A 24787-nucleotide genomic window follows, 5' to 3' on the forward strand; every position below is an offset into this window, starting at 1 on the left:
AGGCCACGGCCCTGTATCCCAGGGCATGTCACTTAGCCCTTGCTGTGCCCCTGTTTCCTCAGCTGCCCCAGGGGGTGAAGGGGGCAGCATCTTCTTGTCCTCCCCCTTGAGGGCTCTAGGTCCTCCACTTGGGTTTGAAGGGCATCGGGGTGGAGCAGGGGGTTGGAGTAAGGCAAGGGGTGGTGGTCCTGCAGGAAAGTGGAGCTATTGGAAGGTCCAGACAGTGACGGGGAGGCTGGGCAGAGGCTCTTTGGCGGCATCCTAGGCAGGGGGCTTGTAGGTGGGGCTTAATAGGAGCAGGGCTCCAGGGAGAACCCCGGACTCCTGGGTTCTGTGCCCAGCTCTGCTGCCCTCATGCCACCTGGTGCGGGGGATCTCCCTGCCCAGAGTTGCCTGGTGTGGGACTTAGGGGTGAGAAAAAGGAACACAAAGACTCCCAACCCAGTGGAGTGGGGCGGAGAGAAGGGGGCACAGGGACCCTTGGCCAAGAGCAGAGCAGTCACCATTGGCAAATATTAATTTAATGGTTAAAATCGTTAAATTATCCCGGCACCCAATAAATAGAAGCGGCTTTGAGCTCATTAAAAACACCAATCAATCCAACACACCCCACCTCCCCCAAATAGAAAGCACCCCCCTTCCCCCGAGCTGAGGCATGCAGCCAGGTAACAGGCCATGGCACAGATGGTGGGGGGTGGGCACAGACAGGCTATGCTAGAATTAGGGCCCCAATATCAGGGCCTGAGCTCTGTGATGCTCCCCCTGCCCTTGGAGCTCCAGCCCATAGCAGGGCTCCCTGGAGTGGGGAGTCTGGGAGGCTACAAGGCATCTGGGCCACCCCCAGTGGGCCTGGAGGTACCTGCAGCTGGTGGGGGAGCTATGAACTGCCCAGCTCCCAGACTGGCGCAGCAGGGGGGGTTTCTACCCCAGCACCAAGTGCCTGACCCTGAGACTGAAACCTCCCCATCAGACTGACCCCTTCACCCCGCTCCCCATTCAACCAAACCAGCCCAGACCAATACAATACCCTATGGGGCTGGATGTAGCAGATGGAGGAGATTTGGAGGGTCTACAACCCAGACAGACCCCCCCCCCCGCCTGTTGAAGGAAAAGCAGATTGGGGGGAGTGGGGGCTATCAGATTTTTCCGGGTAGAAACCAGGTTGAAACCTGAGTTTGGGGCCAAGGCAACCAGGCCAGACCCCCCACCCTGCTATGGGGGGGGTAGGCGGAACCGCCAATGGGGAGCCCCGGTGGGGGAGGGGGAAACGCCCACAAAAATATAAATAGAAACAACAGTAAAAGTTAAACTCTGAGGTAGGCAGTGGGGAAGGGGTCAGGGGGACAAGAGAGGTAATAGGGGGTAGGACCTTCGCAGGGGGACAGGACAGGGAATAGGGGCAGGAGAGAGAATGGGGGGGCAGCTGGCAAGAGCCAGCTCCATGCCAGCCCCCCCTCCCAGACCAGGGACCCAGCACCCCACCCCCACCAGGGCTCAGGCAGGGCCCGGGCAGTGCTGCTCCAGGATGGCGATGATGCCAGGCCGGCCTAGGTGCCGGGCGAGGTTGAGGGGGGTGCGGCCTTGGGCATCGCAGCGGCCCAGGTCGGAAATGGGTGCCAGGACAGCCACGGCAGGCGCGTGGCCCTCGGCCACAGCCACATGCAGCGGCAGGGCCCCGGTGCCATCTGGTGCGTTGGCATCAGCACCATGCTCCAGCAGCACCCGCAGTGTGTCTGCGAAGCCCCCTCGTGCTGCGTCATGGGCCGGTGCCCGCCCCCCTGCGTCCTGCACGTTGGCGCTGGCCCCCTGCTTCAGCAGCTCCTGCGCCACTGCCGTACTGCCCATCATCATCACCTAGGGAGAAAGCTGGGTGAGGGAGGAGGACCTGGGCCCTTGCACCCACAACACCAATCCTGCCTGCCCTCCACTGCCACTGCTGGGTGCCCATCAGCACCACCCAGGGGAAACATGGGTGAGAAGGGGGCACTGAGGCTCCTCCCCCCCACCCCCCAGATCCTACTCTCACCCCCTTCACCACCCAGGAACCTGCCTCCTATCCTCAACCCACCCCCATGTCCCACCCCCACACAGGGCAGCTGGGACCCCACGGGGACAAGGCCGAAGACCCCCAATATCCCCCCCAGGGGCTGGGCCCTTCCCGGGGTGCGCCCCCCCAGCCCCCACCTGCAGCGCGGTCCTGCCGAAGCGGTTGAGCGCGTCGGGATGCACCAGATCGTTCCGCAGCAGCCGCCGCACCTCGGCCAGGTCCCCGCGGGCCGCCGCGCTGCTCAGCCGGTCCCCGCCGCCCAGCTCGTCCCCCAGCAGCATCGCAGAGCCGGGCCGAGCAAGGACCTGAGGCGAGCACGGACACCGCGTTGACGCGGTGGGGGGGTCCCCGGTGCACCGGCCAGGGACCCCTGGCCCCGATGGATCTGCGCTTCCCTTCGTCACCTCCCCCCGCGGGTACCTGTAGTCCGCTGGCGGCTGCGGCCCCGGGCGGGGGGCGCCGGGCTCGGCTACGCCGCGGGGGTCCCGATCCGGGCCCGATCCGGGGCGGGGCGGGGCGGGGCAGGGGCGGGGCGGGCTCCGCCCACGTGGCGGCGCCGGGGTGTGTCTGTCCAGCCCCCGAGCGGCTACATTGTAGCTATGTCGCCGCGTTCTAACCACGCCTCTCATCTTCGCCCTGCCCAGTCGGGGCCGCCCCGTCCAATCAGCGCGCGGCTCCGGGCAGGCTGGCAGCGCCCGTGGGCTGTTGATTGGCTGGCGCTGGGCGGGCGGCAGGGGGTGGACCGCGCCGATTCAAACGCTGTTTCGGGCGGGAAGGGGTAGGCGGCCCCCGAGGCCACGACCCCCGCGACCTGCCGTGACCCCGGCGGGGGAAGGGAGACCACGGGGGATACCGGGTCCCCGCGCGGGACCCGCCGCACGGGCCGCGAGCTCCTACTGGGGTCATCCGTTACGGACCCCCATAACCCCTCCCCACAGGGGTCCTGGAGCTGAGACCCCCCCCCACACACACACACACACGGGACTCGCCCCACGGCCCCTCAGGGCTGGAGCCCTCCACGCAGCTCCTAGGTCTGGGGGCCCCTTGCTCCACGTAGTGCCCCCCCCACTCCGACACGGGTCCTCTGCCCCCTTGCCCCCCCCTCCCGCTGACACCCCCAACCCACTCCCATAGAGGTACACCCCAGCCCACGGGGGCAGGACTCCACCACCACCACCACTTCACTAACGCCAGGGCTGAGACCCTGCCTCACCCACACTTTATGGGTCAAGACCCCTCCCCCATTCCACTGACCTCCATAAACTGACAGTGGGACACCCCGCCAGTTCAGAGGCTCCAGTAGCTGGCCCCCACCCATTCACACAGGGAGCTACAGCGGCCATGATTTCCCTCCCCCCGCCCCCCATAGAGGGAGCAAAGGGAGGCAGATGCTCCTAGCCCCTAGGGACAGACTGCAACAGGCTGGAGGGGAATGCCCCTGCCAATAACGACCCCCCACCACCAGAAGACCCCAGCCTCCCCCTCCCCCTCCATGGAGATTCACCCCCTCAGCTTCACTCAGGCTGCAGCCACACCCTTTGCTCCAGTCTAGGGGGCTGCCTCACATTCCCTCTAGCAGTGATGGTGCTTGGCTACGTGGGGGGGGTCCTTTTGCCCATGCCCTCTCAGGTCCGGGAACGGGGCATGCACTGCCCTCTCCCCCTACCTCGATGAGCCCCAGTCCTGGCTCCTTCCCCCCCCCAGTAGCCTGAAGAGGGGGGCATGGGGGGAACTAATATGGAGACCCCTAAGTGGCAGCTGCCAAGCCAAGTCCCCACACTTGGAGTAAGGAGGCAGCTCTTCACTGCTGCGGGGCAACCCCACTCTATCCCAAAAGACCCACAGGACACATGGAAACAGCCACATTCTCTTTATAAACCAGCAGACAAGGCAGGGCAACATATGGTGGGTGTGGGGTTCTCCCCTGGGGGTAGCTGGGAGGAGAGGGGAGTGCTAGACTCAGGCCTTCAACACAGCAGGGTCCTCCACCACAGGCCAGTGGTGTTCAGCTGGTCCGGAGCTGGTAGTCTGGAGAGGGGGTGGAGCAGGGTGGTAAGAGGGGCTGCAAGCAGCTGTAGACACACACGGGGTTGCATCCCTCCCACGCTGAGAGACCTCTCCCATAGACAACATCCCATAGACAACATCCCATACACAGGTGCCCCCCATACATAGATTCAACATACCCCCCACTGAGGCTGGGGGGGATATGTAAGTCCCCACATGCCCCCCACACATGCCAAGAACCCCCTACTAGGGTTGGGGGTAGAGGCCTAGGCCCCCCATGACTCACCCCCACTCTGGGTGATGTAGCGCACCCAGGGCAGAGCCTGGTACCCACTCTTCTCAATGATCTTCATATAACGAACCTGGGGGGAGGTTAGTATTGGGGGGGCTGCCCCAGGCTGGGGGGAGGAGGTGGAAGGGCACTAATCTAGTCCCGCAGCTGCTGGGGACATGGACTGCTCTCCCCCACCCATCTGAGAGCAGGGAAAATGAGGCACATGCCAGAGCACCAGTCTGACCACAACTCTGCAGAGAAGGGGTATTCTCCAGCCTGACACTGCCCCCCACAAAATTCCCCCACACTCCTAACCCCCACCCCCAATGCCCCCAGACCCCCAACCCAGTCTTCTCCCTCCCAGGATCTCTGCATCAGGGAGACTGCAGGCTGGCTGTGGGGGGAGGGGGAGAAGGGATGTCCATGGACCCCATCCCCCTAGTCACCATAGGGACAGTACCATAGGTTATGGTCTAGGAACACCCTCCCCCCATCATTCCTGGGTCAGGGTGTGGATCATGGCCTTCCTGGGACCCCAGCCCCACCCCTGGCCCACCTGGATGCCCGAGACGGTGAAATAGGGGATCTCAAAGCGCACAGCGATGGGTGGCCGGCCCTCATCCTCCTCCCGTTCCACACTGGGCAGCCCGAAGTGCGCACGCAGCAGGTACTCCTTCCCGCCCTGCCGGCATGGGGTGGGGAGAGGTCACAGGGTCCACCCTTGTTAAGTGTCAGAGGGAACCCAGGCATCCAAGTGCCTGCTCTCATACACACCTGTGTTCTCCTCCCACCCGGGAAAGGAGGTCCCAGTCCCCTCACTCTGCCAGCCCCATCTCCCCTCCCACAGCAATAAGAACCCAGGCATCCAGGACCCCAATCCCTGTGCACTTACCCCCACCTACCACACACCCCACGCCCCTCCCTAAGCTGGGAGAGAACCCAGGCATCCAAGCTCCCAGCCCCCATTCCCTTCCCCACCAGGGAGAGAACCCAGGAGTTCTGACTTGGAGACCCACCCACAGCCCCCTACTCCCCACCTGGAGCAGAGGGAGAACCTAGGTGTGCAGGCTCCTAGCCCCTCCCCGCCCCACGGAGCAGAGAGTGAACCCAGGCATCCAGCCTCCAGCCCCCTCCCCTCGCTTCCCCAAGGCAGGAGAGAACCCAGGCAACTGGGCCACCTCACCGGAAAGGACTTGATGCTCCAGAGCACAACGTTCCTCTCGGGCACATACTTAGCGCTACCCACGCTGGCCTTAAACTTGGGCGAATCAACATCACTGGGCACGGGCACTGTGATCTCCACCCCGTTGGCCACTGACTGCTTCTTGAACTGACCCCTGGCCTGCCCGGGGTCAGAAAGCAAAGGTCAAGGGGCATATTCCCTGCCCAAGCAGTTCAAGGGACCCTTCCTGCCCCCTTCCAACCAAACTCAACCCCAGGCCACCTGCTGGGGTCATTGCCTCAAGGAATTAATACAAGAGGTTCCCAATACAAGGCAAGGTCACCTTGACCATGATCTCCACACGACTGTGGGAGAACTTCTCGATGACTGACTCAATCCAGATCAGGGGCTTCACCTGCTGGGAGGGAAGAAGAGGAAATGAGGGAGTCACAACAGCCCCCCCCCCCCCAATCCACTCCCCACATGCACACAAGAGCTGGGAGCAGGGAGATGAAGTCACACAGGAAGGGACAGGGAATCCAGGCACCCAGGCTCCCACCTTCTACTGTTCTAACCCTCCAGCCTCCATTCCCCTCCCAGAGATGGAGAGAACCCAGGCATCCGGGTTCCCATTACCTTCTGACAATGGTACTTCCCTCCCACAGCTGACAAAACCCAGGTGGTCCGGGCTCCCAACCCCACCCAACCTTCCAGACTCCAGTCATCCAGGTTCCTAACCCCTTGGCTCCAACTCCCCCCCCAGGGTGGGGAAGAGAACCCGGGTGTCCAGGCTCCCAGCCCCTAACCCCTTCAACCCCTCCTGCACCAGCACTGGGGAGAGAACCCCAGTGTCCACCCCCTGCACCCCCACAACCTGGGTGCTGAGGCGATAGGACATGAGTTCAAAGTCGCCGTCAGGGGGCACGAAGGAGATGGTGCGGTCGGCGTCAAAGCGCGAGAGCCGCACGCACTGGTGGAACTTCACATCTTCCAGCTCTACCGACTTGTTCTTGCCACCTAGACCCAGGCGGGGAGGGGTGTAGCTATGAGCTGGGGGGGCATCTGGGGGAGCTGTGGCAGGTTGGGGTGGGGGGGTTGCAGTCAGCCTTAACACCTGCACAGGGCAGGAAGCAGAGCAGCAGATGGGGCAAGGAGTGGGAACCAAAGCAATAGATCAGGCAGGGGTCACAGGGCAGGGAGTGCAAGGCACGGAGCAGAAAGCAAAGCAGTAGATGAAGTAGGAAGCAGAAAGCAGAGCAGCCAGTGGGACAAAGGGTATAGGGCAGGGAGCAGAGCAATGGATTGGGCCAGGGCAGGGTGTCCCCTCTACCCCTTCCCCCAGCTCTGCTCATCCCCCACAGGACCCTCTCCTGTCCCGCAACCCCCACCCCCCTCCTGTGCTCCAAGACGTACGGCCAGTGAGCTCGAAGAGGACGCGGTCGTTGAGGCCCAGGCGCAGCTCAGGCATCCCCGACAGGAACACCTTCAGCTTGATGCTGCCCACCACCTCGCTCAGCAGGACACTGCCTGTGGCGCTCACCTGTGGGGCCCCATGCCAGCCACTCAGCCTGGGTTGGGGTACCCCACCCCGGCCCCTGCCCCTAGGTGGTGGTAGGAAAGTGGAGGCGCTCTGGGGTCCAGCTGGGGCAGAGAGGGGATCCCAAGGTAGTCAGGCTGGGATTCGGGGGGGGCAACTTTGAGGATGAAGGGATCCCTGGGAGTCAGGAGCGCTGGTGGGGGTGAGGGTCAGGCCAGGCCAGCTTTTCCCTTTGCCCAAAAAGCACTCCCAAACCTGAAACTTTCTGCCCCAAATTCAGAACAGGGAAATACCACCCCCCCACACCCCTTCTCACCAGCAGGTTGACAGACTCAATGACATCAATGAAGACCTCATTTTTCTTGTAGCGCAGCCCCTCAGAGCGCCATGACACCGCGTTGGTCACTGTTGTCGGCACCCGCGACCGCCCTGTGTCTAGCTTGTTGCTCTCCTGAGTGATGTACCTGGGGCAGCCGCAGCTCAGCAGGATGTGGCCAGTGCCCCTGTGCACCCCCACCCCAGAGATCCCCCGCCCCAGCCTTGTAGGGCACATCCAGCACTCTCCCTCCCCTGCCCAAGAGCCAGAGAACCGTCTGCCTGCCCCCACCCCCAAGGCCTTGCAGTAAGCCAAGCCCTGCCCCTGGGGGTCCCAAGCCAGGCCCAGAGGTCATGTGGGGGTTAGTGGGGAGAGGTCTGGGACCACCTCCCCACCTGGGGGGGACACTCAGGGGTCCCAGGCCTGGCTGGGAGGGAGGGTCATCATTCAAAGTCTGGCCACTGCGGGGTGAGGGGGGCACTTGAGGGTCAGGGATCCCAGGCTTGGTGAGGGGTTCACTTGGGGAAGCCCAGGCCCAGCCCAGTGAGTGAGGGCAGGGGTCCCAGGCCCAGCTAAAGGAGGTCACTCAGGGGTCAGGGGTCACTCACTCCTGTAGGATCTTGCTGTCTGTGGTCTGAGGGAAGCCAAAGTCCATGAGCTCGTCCAGGAGCTCATAGACAATGACGAAGTTGTCACGGACACTCTCCTCCTCCAGCTCCTTGAAATACTCCGAGAAGACCTGCAATGGCAGACCACCAGCTGGCAAAGTGGGGCATAGGGGTCCCAGACCTCTCCCCCAGCCCAGTCCTGGCTTGACCCACCCGGTCCATCCCCATCCCACCCAAAACCCCAGCCTCAAAACCCAGTCCCATTTTTGTCCCCCTTTCACTCCAGGACCCCTCAAGCCCCCGATCTCCCACTTAAACATTTGTACATATCCAAATTAACAGCTGTGCCAAGGACAATCAAAGGTTAACTGGGGTCAATTGCCCTTCCAGTCCTGTTCTGGGAGTCAGAACCAGGAACAAATCAGCCACTTTGGATAACTGTTTCTCCCATTTAGTTTTAGCCCCAGGCTCCAAGCGAATTTTATCCAGGGATAAACCAGGAAGAGCTTTCAGGGAGACTTAGAGGCTGGAGGTATCCCCAACCTGCCAAGGAAATCTTGCCTTGAGCTCTCAAACTGCAAGCAGCCACCTTCTCCTGGGATTAAATCCAGCCATTTTATCCCAGGATTAAATCCTGGAATTAAGACAAACTATCTAAAAATCTTGTTCCAGGATAAAATCCCAGGATTAAAATGCACCATTTTATTATGGGATTAAAAACAAATGATTTTATTCCAGGAGAAAATGTTTTAGCTGGCTTGATTTAATCTCAGGAAAAAATCCAGGGATTAAGATCCTGTTTTATCCTGGGATCAAACCACGCCATTTTATCCCAGAATTAAAGTAAACCCTCTAAAACATTTTATCCCAGGATTAATCCTGGGGAAAAATGGTTTGGTTTAAGACACTTTCTCTCAGAATTAGACCAAACCATTTTAACCATCTAGAGACATTTTGTCCCAGTCGGGCAGGGGGGCAGAAATCAGGGTGACTGCCCCAGGCCCCACGCTTTGGGGGGGTCCTGCAGAGCCGCCGCCGCGGCAGCTCCACATCCAGCTGCTTGCTACCCCCCGCCCTCCCCAACAGAGGCAGCTTCTTTGGATCCAGGGCCCCATGGAATCAGAGTGGGGGTGGGGCCCCACATGGGCTGATTTGCCCTGGGCCCCACACCCTGCTTGGGTCACCTCTGGTCCCAGGAGAAATTCTGGGAATAAAGCATTAATAAACATTTTATCCCAGGATTAAGTCACGTCATCCTATCCCAGCGTTAAACCCATTTTATCCCAGGATTGAAGCATGCCATCTATTTTGGGATAAACTATTCCCTGCCTCTGCACCTCAACCATCTTGTAGAGGAAAGTGTAGACCAGAGAGGCGTTGGCGTTCTTCCGTGTCACGGCCACCACTGGGGGCAGATTAAGGAAGCCACCGGGGCAGCAGGGACTCACAGGCACCCATCACCCCCAAGGACTCTCCCCCCCACACCCCCTGCATGGGCATCGGGTGGCTGGGGCAATGCCCTGGGTCAGGGCACCTCACATCCAGGACTGTAGGCACCAGAGGGGTTGCTACAAGACCCAAGCTGCCAAGGAGCAAAGGCCATGCCCACCCCCTCCCCAAGACAGCTGCCCATAATGTCCAGCTAGTTTTGGGGGGCACCTGGGAACCCGGACACTAGCGTTCTCTGTTCAGACCTCAGAGTGTAGCTGGGGGCAGGGGTGGGAGCCCAGACAGCCGGGCTCACCATTTAGTCCTAGGAATGTAATTGTGGGGTGGGAGCATGTGGCTGGGTCTCCCCCTACCTCCAACCCCAGGCTGGCATCTGGGGTCTGACTAGGGCATCCCCCCAGCTTGGGCTACCTGACATCTAGGACCATGGACACAGGGGGGTTATGACCATACCTCCCCTGCATATAGGGAGGAGGCAGCCCCCATGCTCCCCCCCAAACAGTTCTCAGGGGCCAGATAGGTCCAGCCACCCGGGGAGCAAAGAGCAGTGGGGGACAGACACCCATGTCCCAGGCAGGCAGGCAGGAGGATACGGTAGAGGTTGGCATGCTGGATCCAGAGGAAGTGGACACGGCCATGGGTCAGCAGGGGGGTGAGGGTGCCCTCGGCCTCACGTTGCGCCAGCAGAGGCAGGAAGTGCTCGATCTCACCCATGTCCACATCCCCCTTGTAGTTGCGGCTGATCAGTGGCTGTGGGCATCAGGAGAGTAGCATGGGCAGGGGCCACAACCTGGGGGAACTCCATCAGCCCCAAGGGTATCCTGGACCCCCCACCCTGGGGGCCCCAGCCCACCCAGGGGGACCCCCACCTACCCTGGGAGACCCTTCACCAGCTTCTGGGGGATCCTTCCCCTACCCAGGGAGACTGTCCACCCCAAGAGACACCCCCACCCACCTCTGGGGGAATCCTCTGCCCTAGGAGACCCTCTGGGGGACCCCCCCCAGCATCCTTGAGGGAACTTCCTGACTGCCTAGAGGCTCCCCACCCCACACTTGATCAGACCCCCAGACTGCCAGAGTAGCCAGCCCCCAAAAGACATCCAGGGCTGCCCTGACAGGCCCCCCAAAATCCCAGGCAGGGGAAGCTGATGAAGCTTGGGGCTAATAAGCAACCCCAGAGCCCCCCCTCCAGGGGCTGGGCAGCATGGGGGGGGAGGGGCTCTGGTGCCAGCTGGCCCTACTCAGGGCCTGGATGTGACCTTTCATGGCCTTCCCAGGTCAAGGGGGAGAAGAGCAGGCCTGGGGGTGGGGGGAAGAACCCGGATGCCTGGGTTCTCGGCCTGCCCTGGGAGGGAATTGGGGTGAGCCCAAAGCCCCGACATGTGGGTTCCTGGGTTCTCTGCCTTGCCCTATCCCCCAGCCCAGTCATTGGGGGTGGTCAGGGCTCAGCCCTGCTACCCCCTCCCCCGACACCTAGGTCCCTACCCCGCAGCGGGGCAGGGCTCGAGCCCAGGGCCCCTGGGGCGCCCCCTCCGTTCCGTGCACCCCCAGCAGCAGCCTGGCCCGGGACGCCTGGCTTCCCCACAGGGTCCCAGAGCGGGGGGCCAACCTGTCCCCAACTCTGGGCTCACCTTGCCCTTGAGGTCCAGCACGAAGACAGCAGAGGCAGACATGGCCCCAGCCCGGCCCGGCCCCGCTTCCGCCTCCCGCAGCCACCTGGGCAGGTGAGCACAGGTGAGCGCAGCCTTAAAGGGGCCGCAGCCCTGCGATCTGCCCCGGGGGGTAGAAGAGTCTGGATCCCCCCCTCACGGCGCTGGGGGGCCGGGCTGGGGCCCACGCTGAGCTCCTGAGCCGAGATCTGGGCCGTGCTCAGCGCTGTACGGACCTGGGCCGGCATCGGCCCCTCGTTGCGCTCGGCGTTGGCCAGGACCCGGGCCCTCGCTGTGCCCGGCGCGGTACAGTCCCCGAATCGGGTTCGGGGCCATGCCTGGCGCTACCCTGCGCCCGGATCAGGCCCCTTCACCAGGTCGGCGCTGTCCAGGATCGGGCCCGGCGTTGTGCTCGGCGCTGTATGGACTCCGAGCCGGGATTGGGCCCCTCTCCGAGCTCCTGAGCCGGGAGCGGAAGCCTCGCTGTGCTCGGCGCTGCACAGCCCCCGAGCCAAGATCGGGCCCTTTGCCTGTGCCCGGCGCTGTGCAGGATCGGGCACCCCAGCGCTCCCCAGAGGCGGCAGCAGGGGGCGCTGCAGCCCCGCCCAGTCCCTGCGTGGGGGCGATGGTCACGGGTCGGACCCCCAGAGTTCGCCCGCCCCGCGGAGCAGAGGCCAGGACGCCTGGGTTCTCCCGAGGGGAGGGGGAGGATCACACGGCCGGGGTGGGGGGAGAAGCGGGCTGTACGGCCCGGGGGCCCCTAGCGCGGCTCTACGGCCTGGGGGGCGGAGATGGGCCTGTATGGCCCGCCCTTTGCTCCGCCCCCCGGCTCGGGGCGTCTCCGGGCCGCAATGGATGAGGAGCCGAGCCGGAGGGACCCGCCCGGGGCTTACGGTAACGGGGAGATCCGCATCCCAGCGCCGCTGCTGCCTCTCCGCCCGGACGCCTGGGGGCTGTGGCCCCCCGGGGAGGGAGGGGGTAACCCGCGCACTGCTCCAGGACCACCCGCCAGTAGGGGGTTGAGGTATCGCTGCTGCCTCCCCCCGGGGCAAGGGAAGAGCCGTGGGGTGCAACGAGGGCACCAGCGGGGGGGCAGCCGGACCCGAGCTGCCCTGATGCTGCCTGTGATGGCAACAGCCTGGGCCTGGGACATGTTGGTCATCCCTGCTCCCCCGGGCCTCAGAGCTGGGACCCTGCCTGGGGTCTTGGCAGGGTCTCTGTGCCCAGGCAGGCAGGGGCTGACCCCAGGTGTCTCAGGGGGGTTGTGGGGGCTGGAAGGATGGAAGTAGCCAGGGTGGCTTTGACTGGTGGGGCGGGGCAGAGTTAGATGCTGGCCCAGTTCCCATCACCACTGTATCTGGCATCCCCTGTGCAGTGGGAAGGAGGCTGCAGCCCCCTGGCTCCTGCAGAGGCAAAGGGACTTGACCAAGGCTACCAGGAAAGTTCAGTGGCAGGGGGGGGCATCTCCCAGGGGTTGGTTGGCATGGGGAGGGGCACACCATCCCTAGGCCTGACCAGGGTGTTGCGGGGGGGGCTTCCTCATCTGCTTTCCTTTGTGGGGGGAGGGGGTGGTACTGCACAGACTTCATGGAGCTCCCCTCAAGCTCCTGCCCTGCCTTAATTGGGGGGGGGGCAAGGGAGGAGGGAGCTGGGATAGGCACAGGGGCCTGTGAAGGGCAGGAAGGTGTCTCCAGGCAGGAGGGCCTTGCCCCCCCATCTTTTGTTCCCTTGTCCATCTCATCACCCCATGACATCACTAGCAGCCAATGAGAGCTACTTGCCAGGCAACAGGCTTCTGGCTCCCTCCCAGCAATTGGCAGGGGATGCCCGGGAATCTGGGCCTGTCTCAGAGACCCGGGGTGGAATTAGGGGAGCAGCCCCCCAGATGCCTGGCTTCTCTCCCAGCTAGGGGAGGGCAGTGGGGCTGGGAGCCCAGACACCTGGATTCTCTCCAGCCCTGGGAGGGGAGCTGGGAGGTGAGGGCAGGGAGGAGCTGGGCACTGAGGGGCATGGGGCCAGGGGCAAGGGCAGCTGGAAACCACAAACCGTCAGTTTCTATTCCTGGCTCCAAGCCCACATGCCCAGTCAGGGTTTATTTATAACGGGCGAGGAAAGTGAAGCATGGCGGTGGGAACTTGCTGGCTCAGGGCAACGTCATAACCCCCACAGCAACTCAGAACCACCCGACTCACTCCCAGCTACCCTCTCACCCTGGGCCGGGGGCAGGTTTTCCTTCCCCAGCCAAGACCCAAAGGAAGGACAGCCAGGGCTGAGGGCAGCCAACGCGAATTGGGGCCAGAAGCAGTGGCCAGACCAGGAGAGACTGAAAAGACCAGGGCTGCAGCCTGGAAAGAAGCAGGTTGGGAGGTGGGAGAAGAGGGATAGGATTAGAAGTCGATAAAACCATGAAGAGTTTGGAGCAAGTGATCAGGGAACTGTTACTTGCTCAGTCCTAAAATACTAGAACCAGGGGTGCCTGCAGGAATGACCAGGCAACAGGTTCAAAACCAGCAAGAGTCAGGACTTTTTTTACCCAGCATGTCATTAGCGTGTGGAATTCATGGCTACGTGAGGGGGTGGAGGCAGAGAGCAGACCAGGGTCAACAAAGGGTGAAACTTGTAGCTGTTCACAGCCCTTGACCAAAACAGAAGGAGTTGTTTTAATGGCATCTCTGGCCCCTACTACACATTACATACATCACACCCTTCACCCATGAGTCATGCACTAAACCCTGCAAAGTAATTATCACACCATAAAAATGGCCATCCAGCTACAACCTTAGCACTTAAAAATGTGTAACAACTCTATAGCTGTTTTCTATCTGCCTTTAATTTGAACACATAACGGGGCCTGGAGGCCAATAAATGGAGGATGTCAACATGGGAGGCCCCAGGGTGTTGAAAAGCAGGGTGCTCATGATGACACAGAACACACTACTTATTTTTTTCCAGGCAAAAAGAAACTAGGAACTTTACTAATATGCTAAGGGCCTAGGGCTGGATTCCTCCGTTCAAGATTGCTGCAAAAACAAATACAACTTCTAGTTTCTTTTGAACAAAAATGTGTGTTGTGTCATATGGGATGATTCCCTGCAGCATCTGTGCCCCCCTTCTCATAATCCTAGATCCACCCATGGTACCAGCAAACTACCTAGGGGAGTTAAATCAAGGACTTTTGCCAGCTTGGTTTATATTACCATATTTATTAACCTACAAGGTTCACCTTTCCCCTCAATTGAAAGCTGTGGCATGCCTTAAATAGGGAAACTGATTTTGAGTGGTTTGGTTAAAAGGAAACTTCTCCTTTTTCCTTCCTTTGGTCTTCCCACCAAAAAGGTATGTGTCATATCAGGAGGCATGCGGTATGTGAATAAATATAATATGCGAATGTTCTGCTGGCCTTTTTTGTCAGCGTAATTGCATCTTGCAGATGAAGCCTCAGGTGAGGACGTGGTTATATTGGCATGAAGGAGCTTTTAATGGCATCGGGGAACAGGGTTTCTCTCTCCCACACAGGCACCTGCTGATAGGTCTGTCCCAGCAAACTCTGCCCAGGGGAGTTAAATCAAGGGCTTTTGTAAACTTGTCTTAAATTACCATATTTATTCACCTCCAACACTCACCTTTCCCCTTGCTCGAAAACAGCAGCATGTGTCTTAAATGGGAAAACCAATTACGAATGGTCTAGTTAAAAGGAAATCTCTCTCTTTTTTTTTTTTTTTTTTCTCTTCAGTCTTCCCCTAAAAACGGTGTGTGTCCTATTAGGAAGCATGTGGTATGTGAATATATACAGTAGTTCCAGGAATGAACTAAGCTCTGCTTAGACCTGTTTTGTCAGGATCATCGCACCCTGCAAATAAATTCTCTGGTGAGGATGTGGTTGTATTGGCCTAGGGGAGTTAAGTCAAGGGCTTTTGCAGGCTTGGCTTAAATTACTGTATTTATTCACCTACAATGCTCACTCACCTTGGCCCTCAATTGAAAACTTCAGCGTGTGTCTTAAAATGGAGAAACTGATTCTGGATGGTCTGGTTAAAAGGAAACATCTTTTTTTTTTTCTCCCCTTCCTTCTGCCATCCCCCAAAAAAGGTGTGTTGTATCAGGAGGCAAGAGGTAAGCCCATAAATATGGTAGATCCAGGACTAAGATAAGCTCTGCCAAGACCTGTTTTGTAAGGGTCCTAGCCTTTGTGTAATGGGTTTTCTCTCCTGCCAAACTGATGCTGCAAACTGGTGAGAAGAGTGAACCTGGGACTCCTTCACCTGGCTTAGCAGCCTCCAGGTGGCTGGCTGGGCCCTTATAAGTGAATCAGTGGAAAAAATACCACTGCACCTCTAACTGCCTTGGTCCTATCTCAGGGAAACAGGGCAGAGAAAGGACCTAGTGAGGCTTCAAGATTTGCATGTCTTGCTTGGGCTCCATCTCAAGGGTGAGTGGGTTTTGTTTGGTTTCTGCTACAGGAAAAGGAAGTTGGGTGGAGGCCTACTGCTGCGGGGCATGGGGTGGGGGAGAGCTCCCCAGAGAGAAACTAGGCCTGTGCCCCAAGATGGAGGCCAGGTGTCAGCCAGCTCACAGCTGGGTGCATTGGTGGGGTGAGAAAAGCATGTTCACACTTGTGTCCCTGATGCTTTGGTGCATGCACACACACACAACCCATCTCACAGCTGGATGCGTTGGTGGGGGAAAAAAGCGTGCGCATGTGTGTGTGTGTCAGGACGCCCAGGTTCTGTGGGCATGTGTGTGTGTGAAGAGGGAGGTGACCTTTTTTTAAGCCCTGCACCCTCCACCCTCCTGTTTTCGGTTTCTGTATCTGGCTGCAGCTGCCTGCCTGCTGGTCCCTTCCCCCTCCCCAGCACTCATGGGAAGCAAAGTGGCTTCTCTTCTCTTTTGGGGAAGTCCTTGGCTGAACAAAAGGAAATTGTGCTGGCTTTTGGGCAGCTGGGGACGGCCCTGCCAGGATCTTCTCCTGCCTAGCAGCAGGTCTGGCAGCAACAGGGAGTACAACTGGATGTGTCCTTAAGCCCATCAGCTGGGCCAGACCAGGGCAGACCCATGGTCCATTCTGTCTCTGACACTGGCAGGGGTGGATGCTATAGGGGGGAGCATTGATCTGGATAGATATAGAGAGATTGATGTCCTCCCTGGCGTCTACCAGTTATTGGGTTAGAGATGTCAAGAGGAAACACCAGAAGCGGGTTCCAAAATACTAAGTGTGAAGAGAAAGTCTCTAGAGATTTATTATCGCCTAGCTCTCACCAGATGAGAACGAGGGGTCACAACCTGACACTAGGAGGCTGTCAGTTTATAACGAACCCAAGGCAATTTTTTTCCACCTAGCAAGTCATTCAAGGGTGGCATCATTGCCCCCAGACGCAGAAGCAGCTGAGAGTTTTGCTAGACACTCCAAGGGATTGGACCTGTTCTTGGAGGAAAGGGGCATCGGCTGCTGTTGGGCACAGGCATTAAGGATACAGCCTCTGAATCCGAATATCCTTGACCTTAAATGCTGGAGGCCACAGGTGAGAGAGGAACCAGGAAGAATAAACCCTGGTCAGACCCACTTCATTCTCCCTTCCAGCCTCTGCTTTCTGTCCCGGTGTGACACAGGGCTTTTGATACAACTTTCTGGAATGTGGGCTAATGCCCACCAAGTAGAGCTATAAGTCCCTGTTGGTGCTGAGAGCACATCATTGATCACTGGGGACAACTCAAAGACAAAACAGGGATGGGAGTGAGCAGAGGTCACCTGTAGCAGGACCTGGGGCAAATCAGCCTGTGTAGGGCCCAGGCGCAGTGGCGTTGGTGGGGTGGCAAGTGGCTGGATGCAAAGCTGGCCCAGCTCTGCAAGGCCCAGAGCAGTTGCCCTGATGCCCATCCCAGGGATGGCTCTGGGAGTGAAGGTCATAGGCTGAAGATGAGTGCACCAAGGAGGGGGCATGGAGAGTAGAGCACACTGGCCAGAGGGCTGTGTCACTCCGGCAGTCTGATGTGCCAAAAGATCATGGGCTTAGGTCCAGCATGAAATACTATAAGCCTCCCTTGGTAAGGAAGGCCACTGGGAACGCATCAACTAATTCCAGAGAACAAAAAAAAAAGAGAAAATAAGAAAGGGAATGAGGCCATCGGTTGATAACAAGAGATCTTCCTGGGCTGGTAGATGGCTAGCTTGAGCAGAGCCAAGACGAGAGCTTGGTGGGACTGCGGATGGGGGGTGCATAAAAGAGAAGGTGTGGGGAGAAATGCTGCCAGGACCTCAGCAGGACATTCTGGAGGAGATGGTAAAAGAGCTACAGGCAGGCATGTGCCCCTCTGCTCTCAGACGAGGCAGATGTCAGTGTGTCTGTAAAGCATGCCAGATACACACCCAGACAGCTCCATGGAGGAGCCACCAGCTGAGGTCCCAGGTGGCTCACAGGATCAAGGTGCTTCTCCACTGGGGGACCCTTGCATCCTCACTGAGCATATTCCACCTCTTAGTGTCTGGGTAGGATGCAAGAATGGGATGGTGGAGGGTACAGAGCGCGAGTGTGTAGAGCTGGTGGCAGCAGAGTCTGAAAGCATCCTCCAGCCTGCTGAGATGGTGGGGTGGGGGTTGCTGTGAGGACTCTTGAGGCTGGGGTCCCTTGATGAGCTCCAGGGGCTGGGGGATACTGGTGAGCAGAGACTGCCCTCGGGCAGGACCTTGTTGATATAAGTGAGGGCCTAGTGTGATGCGGGCCTATTCGCTACTTTAAAGAACTTTACTTGCCCACCAAGTACAACTATAAGCCTGGGAAAGTGGCAGTTTATTTCTGGGACAAATAACAAAATAGGGACTAGAGTCAGGGTCAAAGGTTTACATCTTGTACACGGAGGGGGCACACCGAGCAGAGCACACAGGACAGTGTCTGCTGGCCCTTGAACGAGTCCAAGGAGCCAGTGGAGCTGCTGGGGAATGTGAGCAGACAAGGGACAGAAAAGTGGTCCCAGTCGTGGGGGTCCTTTCAGCCAGTTTCCTTCCTGGTCACCTAGATCGTTACTTTGCATGTATGGCCAATCTAAATTTATTGTGTGATTCACCAGTTAATTGTACAATAGTTACTTTTCCCTTGTGGCTGGTCTAAATTTACTGCACAGTTCATCAGTTAATTGCATGATAATTACTTTTCACTTCTGATGGTCTACATTTATTATGCGATTCACCAGTTAATTGTGCGATAGTTACTTTTCACTTGTAGTCAGTCTACTTATTGCACGATTCAACAGTGGATTGCATAATATATGGGTATAGGTTGCAGCAGTGTTGGTCTAAGGACAGAGGCAGATAAGGTTCTTTGGTTAAATCTGATATCTTTTATTAGATTAACTCAAATAGAAGAATTTTACTTCTTGTTGTGAAAAGAGTATTGCATCCAGTTTTGGGCGCCGTACTTCAAGAGGGATGTGGCTAGCATTGAGAGGGTCCAGAGGAGGGCCACTCGCATGGTCAGGGGGAAGCAAGTCAGGCCCTACGAAGAGAGGCTGAAAGGCCTGAACCTATTCAGCCTCCGCAAGAGAAGGCTGAGAAGGGATCTGGTGGCCATTTACAAACTCACCAGGGGGGAACAGCAGGAATTGGGGGAGACTCTGTTCCCCCAGGCACCACCCAGGGTTACTAGGAATAACATCCACAAATTATTAGAGAAGGTTCAGGCTGGACATCAGGAGACATTACTTTACAGTAAGAGCTGCCAGGCTCTGGAACGGGCTCCCAAGTGAGGTGATGCTCTCTCCTACCTTGGGGGTCTTCAGGAGGAGATTGGACAGATATTTGGCTGGGGTGTTATGACCCCACACTCGTTCCTGCCAGACTTGATGATCTGCTTAGGTCCCTTCCAACCCTAAGCACTATGAAATTTTTCCATCTATTTGAGTTGGTATAATAAAAGATAGTACATTTACCCAAATAACCTTGTCTGCCTCTTGCATAATATATGTAACATGTAGCAGGGGACTGTGATTTCTCTGATACGCAAAGAGAGAGATCACAAGCTTTTGTGAACCCACATTCGTTTCATTGGAGGTTGTGAAAAGCGTGCAGGAAGCAGAGTATAAGGAGAGAGAAATTAGAATAGGGAGGGGAGGGAGAGTAGGAGGGAGGGTGGAAGGGGGCAGTTCTTAGAGAGAAAAACAAACACCAGTAGGAACAAAGGGGGTCACACAAACTAATCCAGGAATGAGATGTGAATCCCTAGTCCTCGTTTAAACCAGATTGAACACAGTCCAGTCTGTGGCTGCTTTCTTGTTCCTCAGTTTGCCATTCAAACTGATTTTTAAATATTTTTTTTGCCAGAAAACAGCAATCCCAAGGTTAGCAATAAAGCATCCAGGGGAGGGTGAAGTGTCTTCCTCAGGGCCTTGTGTCTTTCTGCAGCTGATCTCAAACGGGCGTTCATTTGTTCTATACCTAGAGATTACCCAGTCTGTGCAGACAGGCACTGATCACGGGATGGCATATATGACACTGCCAGAGCTGCAGCCGAATGATCCTTGGATGTCATACGCCTTGTTATTAGGTGCAGTGATGGTGTGGTCTGGATGGGTATGGGGACACAGCCTATTTGTGGGGCTGTGGTGAGGTCTGGTGCCTTGGTAGTTATGAGAGCTCTTCAGTCTGTTGTCTCTTTAAATGCAATGTCTGAAGGGATTTCAGTTTTTATTGGTTGCCCAGAGCACCGCCTCAGCGGAAAAGAGGGCAGGAGGCATGTGGGAAAGGAAACCCAGGGGCTGGAAAGGAAGGCTTGCTCAAATTACCGCCTACAAGTTAGACCAGTTTAGCCAAGAAGGGAAAGGAATCCCAGCAAGCTCTGCTGGAGCCCCGCTGGCTGGCTTGGAGGGGTAGGAAAGAGAGAAATCCAGCTGATCTCACAGCCGAGATGGGCAGAGATGAGAACTATTATGGCAAACATGGTAAGAGCGTTGCCTTCGCGGGGCCTGTCTTCTCCACAGGGAATGCACTGTAGTCTGGGGTCTGCTAGTTCCTGGTGGAGAAGTCTCCCACGGGCTGGCTGTACAGGTTGGAAGCCAGGGGCAGGATTATGGCACAAGCCCTGAGCTGGACAGGGTGGGTCTTGGTTCTGTGCCTTTGTGGGTCTCCAAAGCCCCAGGATCCTTGCCAGCAGCTTAAATGCATTTCTGATCCTTGGCAGAAAGAGGCTGGGCTGACCTCTGGTGTAGCTGGAAAGCAACCCCATGGCGAAATGGATTTTTGTGGGTGAAATTCCCCCTAAGCAGCTGGCTCTGGGGTGGGCACAGAGCGGGGGGTGGGGGGCAGAATTCACATACCAGCTTCTGGGTGAAACAAGACAGCAGCCACCTCTCATCCGCCTTTCTTTGTGGCTGTTTTTCGTCTTTCACCGCCTTGCATCTGCTTTGTGCACAGTTTCACAGCAGCTCAGGAAGGGTACTTGGGTTCACAGTCATTTGTGCTGTCTGCGTGCATCTGTGTGTCTGCTTATGTATATGTGTGCAAGTTATCAAGGCAGAGTGTGTGTGTGTGTCTATGCATATTATATATGTCTAACAATAGTAGATTGTGTGTGTGTATCTAACAAAAGCAAAGTACTTATGTGTGTGTATGCATGTGTATATGTGTGTATGTGTGTGTATAGATGCATGTGCGCGTATGCATGTATGTATATATATCTAACAAAAGCAGATTGTGTGTGTAGATTACATACATGCATGCATATATACATAATCTAACTAACCGAAACAGATTATTTGTGTGTATACATGTGCATGTATATGCATATCTAACCAAAGCAGATCTCTTAGATTCTATATCTATATATATACCTATATATCTAATTTGTTAGCCTGCAGAAATGTTTCTCAATCTTTTTAGACTCAAAGCACCCCTAGAACTTTGAGGCATGCAGTTGTAGAATAGAGCAGTTGTAGTATAGAGCAGTTGTCTTGTTATGAAGACCTCAGAAAAACCCCACCGCTGTGCCTTTCTGTTTACAGTCTCTGAGTTTCTGTTGTGAATCCTGTTGGGCTAACATTGATAGCTTTGTGGGGCACCCTTGAAAGGATCTCAAGGCACCTCAGGGTGTCGTACTACCCCGGCTGAGAATCACTGCTGTATAAGGTTCTAACCTACACCGCTTTCTACTTTTCTTTTTGGCTGCAGCCCTTGTTGTGGAAATTCAAGTGGGAGTAGAGGGTGGGGGGGATACTTTTAAGGCCTAGCCCACGTGGGCACTTTCTTCCTGGATGAGAAGCAATACACCAGTGTAAAGTCTCTTCACGCCTGTGTGCTAGGGAGGCCGACCATGTTTAACTTCACTGGCCTCTTTGCAGTCTTGTCTATCCGTCAACAAGTGGTGAATCACTTAATGGCACGCTGTGGGCGAGCTCATGGCTGACACTCCCTGCTCCGGCATCCCCTTTCCAAGGCTACCCAGTGCCTCTCTGACCCCTTGGCCCCAAAGCCACTGGGGATTTTCCCTTCATTTCTGATTGCAGCAGCCAAATCCCAGTGTTCCCTTTGACTCCTCTCCCCCTTTGTGATCAGCAAATAGCTGGAGCAGGGGGAAAGGGGGTCTAGTTTGGGGATGTCGTCACAGGACTGAGGAGGTTCTCCAGGGGGAAGGAATTTATTCAAAGTTAGGGGTCCCTGGGAAGAATGCCCGGGCTGGAAATGCTGGGGGTGGCTACAGGCTGGGAGGTAGGGAACGGTCCCTTGGCTTGGGAAGACCAGACCCTGAAGACTGCCAGATGGGGCTGGGATGTGGGATTGGAGGCCAAGCCCCAGAGATGTTTTCCATGTTTGATTTTGGGGATCCCTGGCTGAAGCTTGTCACTTTGTGAAGGGGGCCATGTTCTGCAGTCATTTCTTTACATTCTCCATGTTTCAGAGTGGGGAAGTACTGGCAGATAGCATGGGGGAGCTGGCAAGGACCCCACACTGCTGATAAGCAGAGAAGGGCACTGCCAAAATATGTTGCTTGTCTCATTACAAAGGAGGAGCTGAGCAGGGCAGCAGGGGGGAAAGGCTGAAAGGGTGGCAGTGGATCAGAGGCAGATCCAGGATTTGATTCTGTACCCACCAGTGGAAGAAAACCAGGCTGCAGGAAGCTCTGGAGGCTTTTCAAAGTTCCTGAAGCAGGTAAACATCCCTGCTTTCCTCTCTAAGCTCAGAAGTATGTCTCTCCCTTCCTCCCCTTTCCCTCCTCCTCCAGTCCCCCTGCTGTCCTGGGGGCAGGGGAAGCTTCAGAGTTGCTCCTACCCTCTCCAGCAGGAGGGCTGGGCTCAGTTGGGAACAGAGACAGCAGCAATGGGGAAGCGGTGGGTTCCCCCATACTGCCTGGACTTGCAGGAGCAGGTGGGGAAGCGACTGACACTGCCCAAGCTGAGTCCAGCCACCTCACAGGACAGCTAGAGAGGGCAGGGGCAGCCCTGGAAGATTCCCCAAAAGTAGCCAGGGCAGGTAGGGAGAAGAGGGGAGGGGACATGCCTCTGAGCAAGGAGGGGAAGAGAGGGATTCTCTTCCACTTTGGGGACTTTACAGAAGTCCCCAGAGACTCTAGGTGGTGCTGCCCCCACTCTGGATCTGCCCCTGGTTGGATCCAGCCCTGTCCTGTTTCTCTACGAAATCCACCCCTGCATATGTTCCCTCTTCATTGGCTATTCTCCCTACATCAACTCACTTGTGTATCCCTGAAAGCTGCTGAGCTTTCCAAGGAGGACTGGGCACCAGGCTCTTTCCCAGGATGGAGCAAATGCTCTGGCTTCTACTCTTGGCTTCCGCCCAAAGGGTGACTGGGTGAGGGTGGTTGTAACCTGTTGAGCACAGAGATTTCTGGCAGAGACTAGACCTTGCTGAGCGTACTGTCAGCTCCAGGTAGGTTTGTCAGAGGCACTTGGTAGTACCTGGAAATGTCTTTGGTGACTGTCTCTCTTGGAAAAGTCCCAGAGCGGGAATGGAAACTTTCTCTGAACGTTGGCTGGGAATCCACAAAGAAACTTGTTCTGTAATCTGGCTGGGAGCTGTTCCCAGGATTGAAAAGAAGGAAAGTTGGGAGGGGAAAATGGTTATAGAATCCTAGAGAAGTGGGGCTGGAAGGGACTTCCAGCAGTCGCATCAAACCCAACCCCCTGCCTGTGGCAGGATCAGCCTTGTCCAAACCATCCCAGACAAATCTGTCATCTAAACTCTTTGTAAAACTACCCTTACACAGCACCAGGCATCACACCTGAACCTGCCAGAGTGAAAGCAGGGGGAACACGGCAGCCAACATCCTGCTGCTGCAAAAGGTTAATATGTTTGTGAGATCCCAGGTAGAGGCTGTGCACCTGCGATGGAGGAAGAAACCCCGTGACACACGCGCACACACACACACACACACACTCTCTCTCTCTCTCCCTCTCTCTCCATTCCAATCTGACTCGGGGGGAAATTCCTTCCTGACCCCAAATGCAGCATCAGTCTGACCCTGAGCAGAAGGGCAAAACCCTCTAGCCAGGACCCTCCAGGTTTGAGTCCCAGCAGGATCATTGGCTCAGCCCAATTACTACCCCCAGCCGCAACCAACACCTAATGCCTCTGAGGGAGGCTTAAAACCCCCTTGACATATGTTGCTGGGTTGTTGGCCGTAGCCCTGTTGGTCTAAGGACATAGGTAGGCAAGGTTCTTTGGGTAGATGTGATATCTTTTATTAGATCAACTAAATAGTTGGCAAAAAGTTCTTTGCCAGCTTTCAGGTACAAACACTGTTCTTCAGGCATTGGGGGACTGCTGTTGTTCTGAGCTCTTCAAAATAGGAAGTTAAAAGTGTGACAAGAAGTCTGTCAAAATGTAAATAGGTAGAAGTTTGGACGACAGTGGGTAGAGATAGGAGGGGAGGGGGAGAAACGGGGGAGGGAACGTGTGAAGGAATGCAAATGGTAAGCTTCAGGCAGGTAACTGGTGAATCAGATGTCAAGCAGGTTGTAATGTGTCATAAATCCAATGTCCATAATTTTTTTGTATCCAGTAGATTTATGAAGTGAAGTTTTCGTAGATTTATTAGACATTAGGGCTGGAAGGGACCTCGGAAGATCATCAAGTCCAGTCCTGTGCCCCAAGGGCAGGAAGTCAGCTGGGGTCAAAGGATCCCAGAAAGATAAGCATCCAAACGCTTCTTAAAGGAGTCCAGAGTAGGATCTCGCACCACCTCTGGAGGGAGTCTATTGCAGGCCTTGGGGACTTGGGTAGTACAGTAAAGAAGTTTTTCCTTATGTCCAGCCTAAAACAGTCTTGGAGGAGTTTGTGACCATTGGACCTCGTCATCTCTTGGGGCACTCTGGTGAACAGGCGTTCCCCCAGATCCTGATGCACACCCCTGATGTACTTATAACCTGCCACCAGGTCACCCCTGAGCCTGCGCTTTTCTAGGTTGAAAAGTCCCATGGATCTCAGCCTCTCTTCATAAGGCCAATTCTCTTGTCCTCTGATCATGCGTGTGGCTCTCCTCTGCACTCTCTCAAGCTTCTCCACATCCTTCTTGAAATGTGGAGCCTGGAATTGGATGCAGTACTCCAGCTGTGGCCTCACCAAGGCCAAATACAGCAGGAGGATGACATCCTGGGATTTACTTGAGAAGCATCTATGAGTTCAAGCCAGAGTTTGGTTTGCTTTACCAGCTGCAACATCACATTGGTGGCCCATGTTCATCTTGCGGTCAGTCATGACCCCCAAGTCCCTTTCGGCCATGGTGTTAGCAACTGTAGCACT

The 24787-nt window shown here is 56.7% G+C and overlaps 3 protein-coding genes across 8 annotated transcripts in view; 1 reads left to right on the top strand and 2 right to left on the bottom strand.

Moving 5' to 3' along the window:
- Window positions 1-603: 603 nt before the first annotated feature.
- On the bottom strand, window positions 604-2600 carry CDKN2D (cyclin dependent kinase inhibitor 2D). The gene is made up of 3 exons (XM_090060319.1): window positions 2468-2600; window positions 2185-2352; window positions 604-1854 (listed from the first exon to the last, which is right to left on the bottom strand). The coding sequence occupies exons 2-3, from the start codon at window positions 2326-2328 to the stop codon at window positions 1495-1497; spliced, it is 504 nt and encodes a 167-aa protein (XP_089916445.1). The 5' UTR covers window positions 2329-2352; window positions 2468-2600; the 3' UTR covers window positions 604-1494.
- A 1302-nt stretch (window positions 2601-3902) lies between these two features.
- Window positions 3903-11960, bottom strand: AP1M2 (adaptor related protein complex 1 subunit mu 2). 3 transcript variants are annotated; one of them, XM_090059013.1, is made up of 13 exons: window positions 11943-11960; window positions 11032-11116; window positions 9994-10150; window positions 9289-9356; window positions 7952-8082; window positions 7344-7491; window positions 6904-7030; window positions 6365-6507; window positions 5834-5905; window positions 5512-5670; window positions 4885-5010; window positions 4341-4416; window positions 3903-4075 (listed from the first exon to the last, which is right to left on the bottom strand). In XM_090059013.1, exons 2-13 carry the CDS (start codon window positions 11071-11073, stop codon window positions 4053-4055), a joined length of 1272 nt encoding a protein of 423 aa, XP_089915139.1. In that variant the 5' UTR covers window positions 11074-11116; window positions 11943-11960; the 3' UTR covers window positions 3903-4052. The 3 variants fall into 3 exon arrangements, with proteins under 3 accessions (XP_089915139.1, XP_089915138.1, XP_089915141.1); XM_090059012.1 differs by having other exon boundaries at window positions 5834-5908; XM_090059015.1 differs by lacking the exon at window positions 11943-11960 and having other exon boundaries at window positions 5834-5908; window positions 11032-11209.
- The window catches only part of SLC44A2 (solute carrier family 44 member 2 (CTL2 blood group)), a 48956-nt gene continuing 35873 nt past the window's right edge, over window positions 11705-24787 (top strand). For 3 of the 4 annotated variants that reach the window (XR_016443718.1, XM_090059010.1, XM_090059009.1), the window contains exon 1: window positions 11705-11943. Coding sequence is in view for 3 of the 4 variants with exons in the window: in XM_090059010.1 (XP_089915136.1) it covers window positions 11841-11943 (103 nt within the window). In the remaining variant the exon portion in view is untranslated. Of the gene's footprint in view, window positions 11944-19777; window positions 19978-24787 lie in introns of those variants that run through there. The other variant, XM_090059011.1, reaches the window with a different exon arrangement.

Source organism: Crocodylus siamensis, chromosome 8 (assembly GCF_052110815.1).
Source record: "Crocodylus siamensis isolate JL-2025a chromosome 8, ASM5211081v1, whole genome shotgun sequence".
Taxonomy (NCBI): Eukaryota; Metazoa; Chordata; order Crocodylia; family Crocodylidae; genus Crocodylus; species Crocodylus siamensis.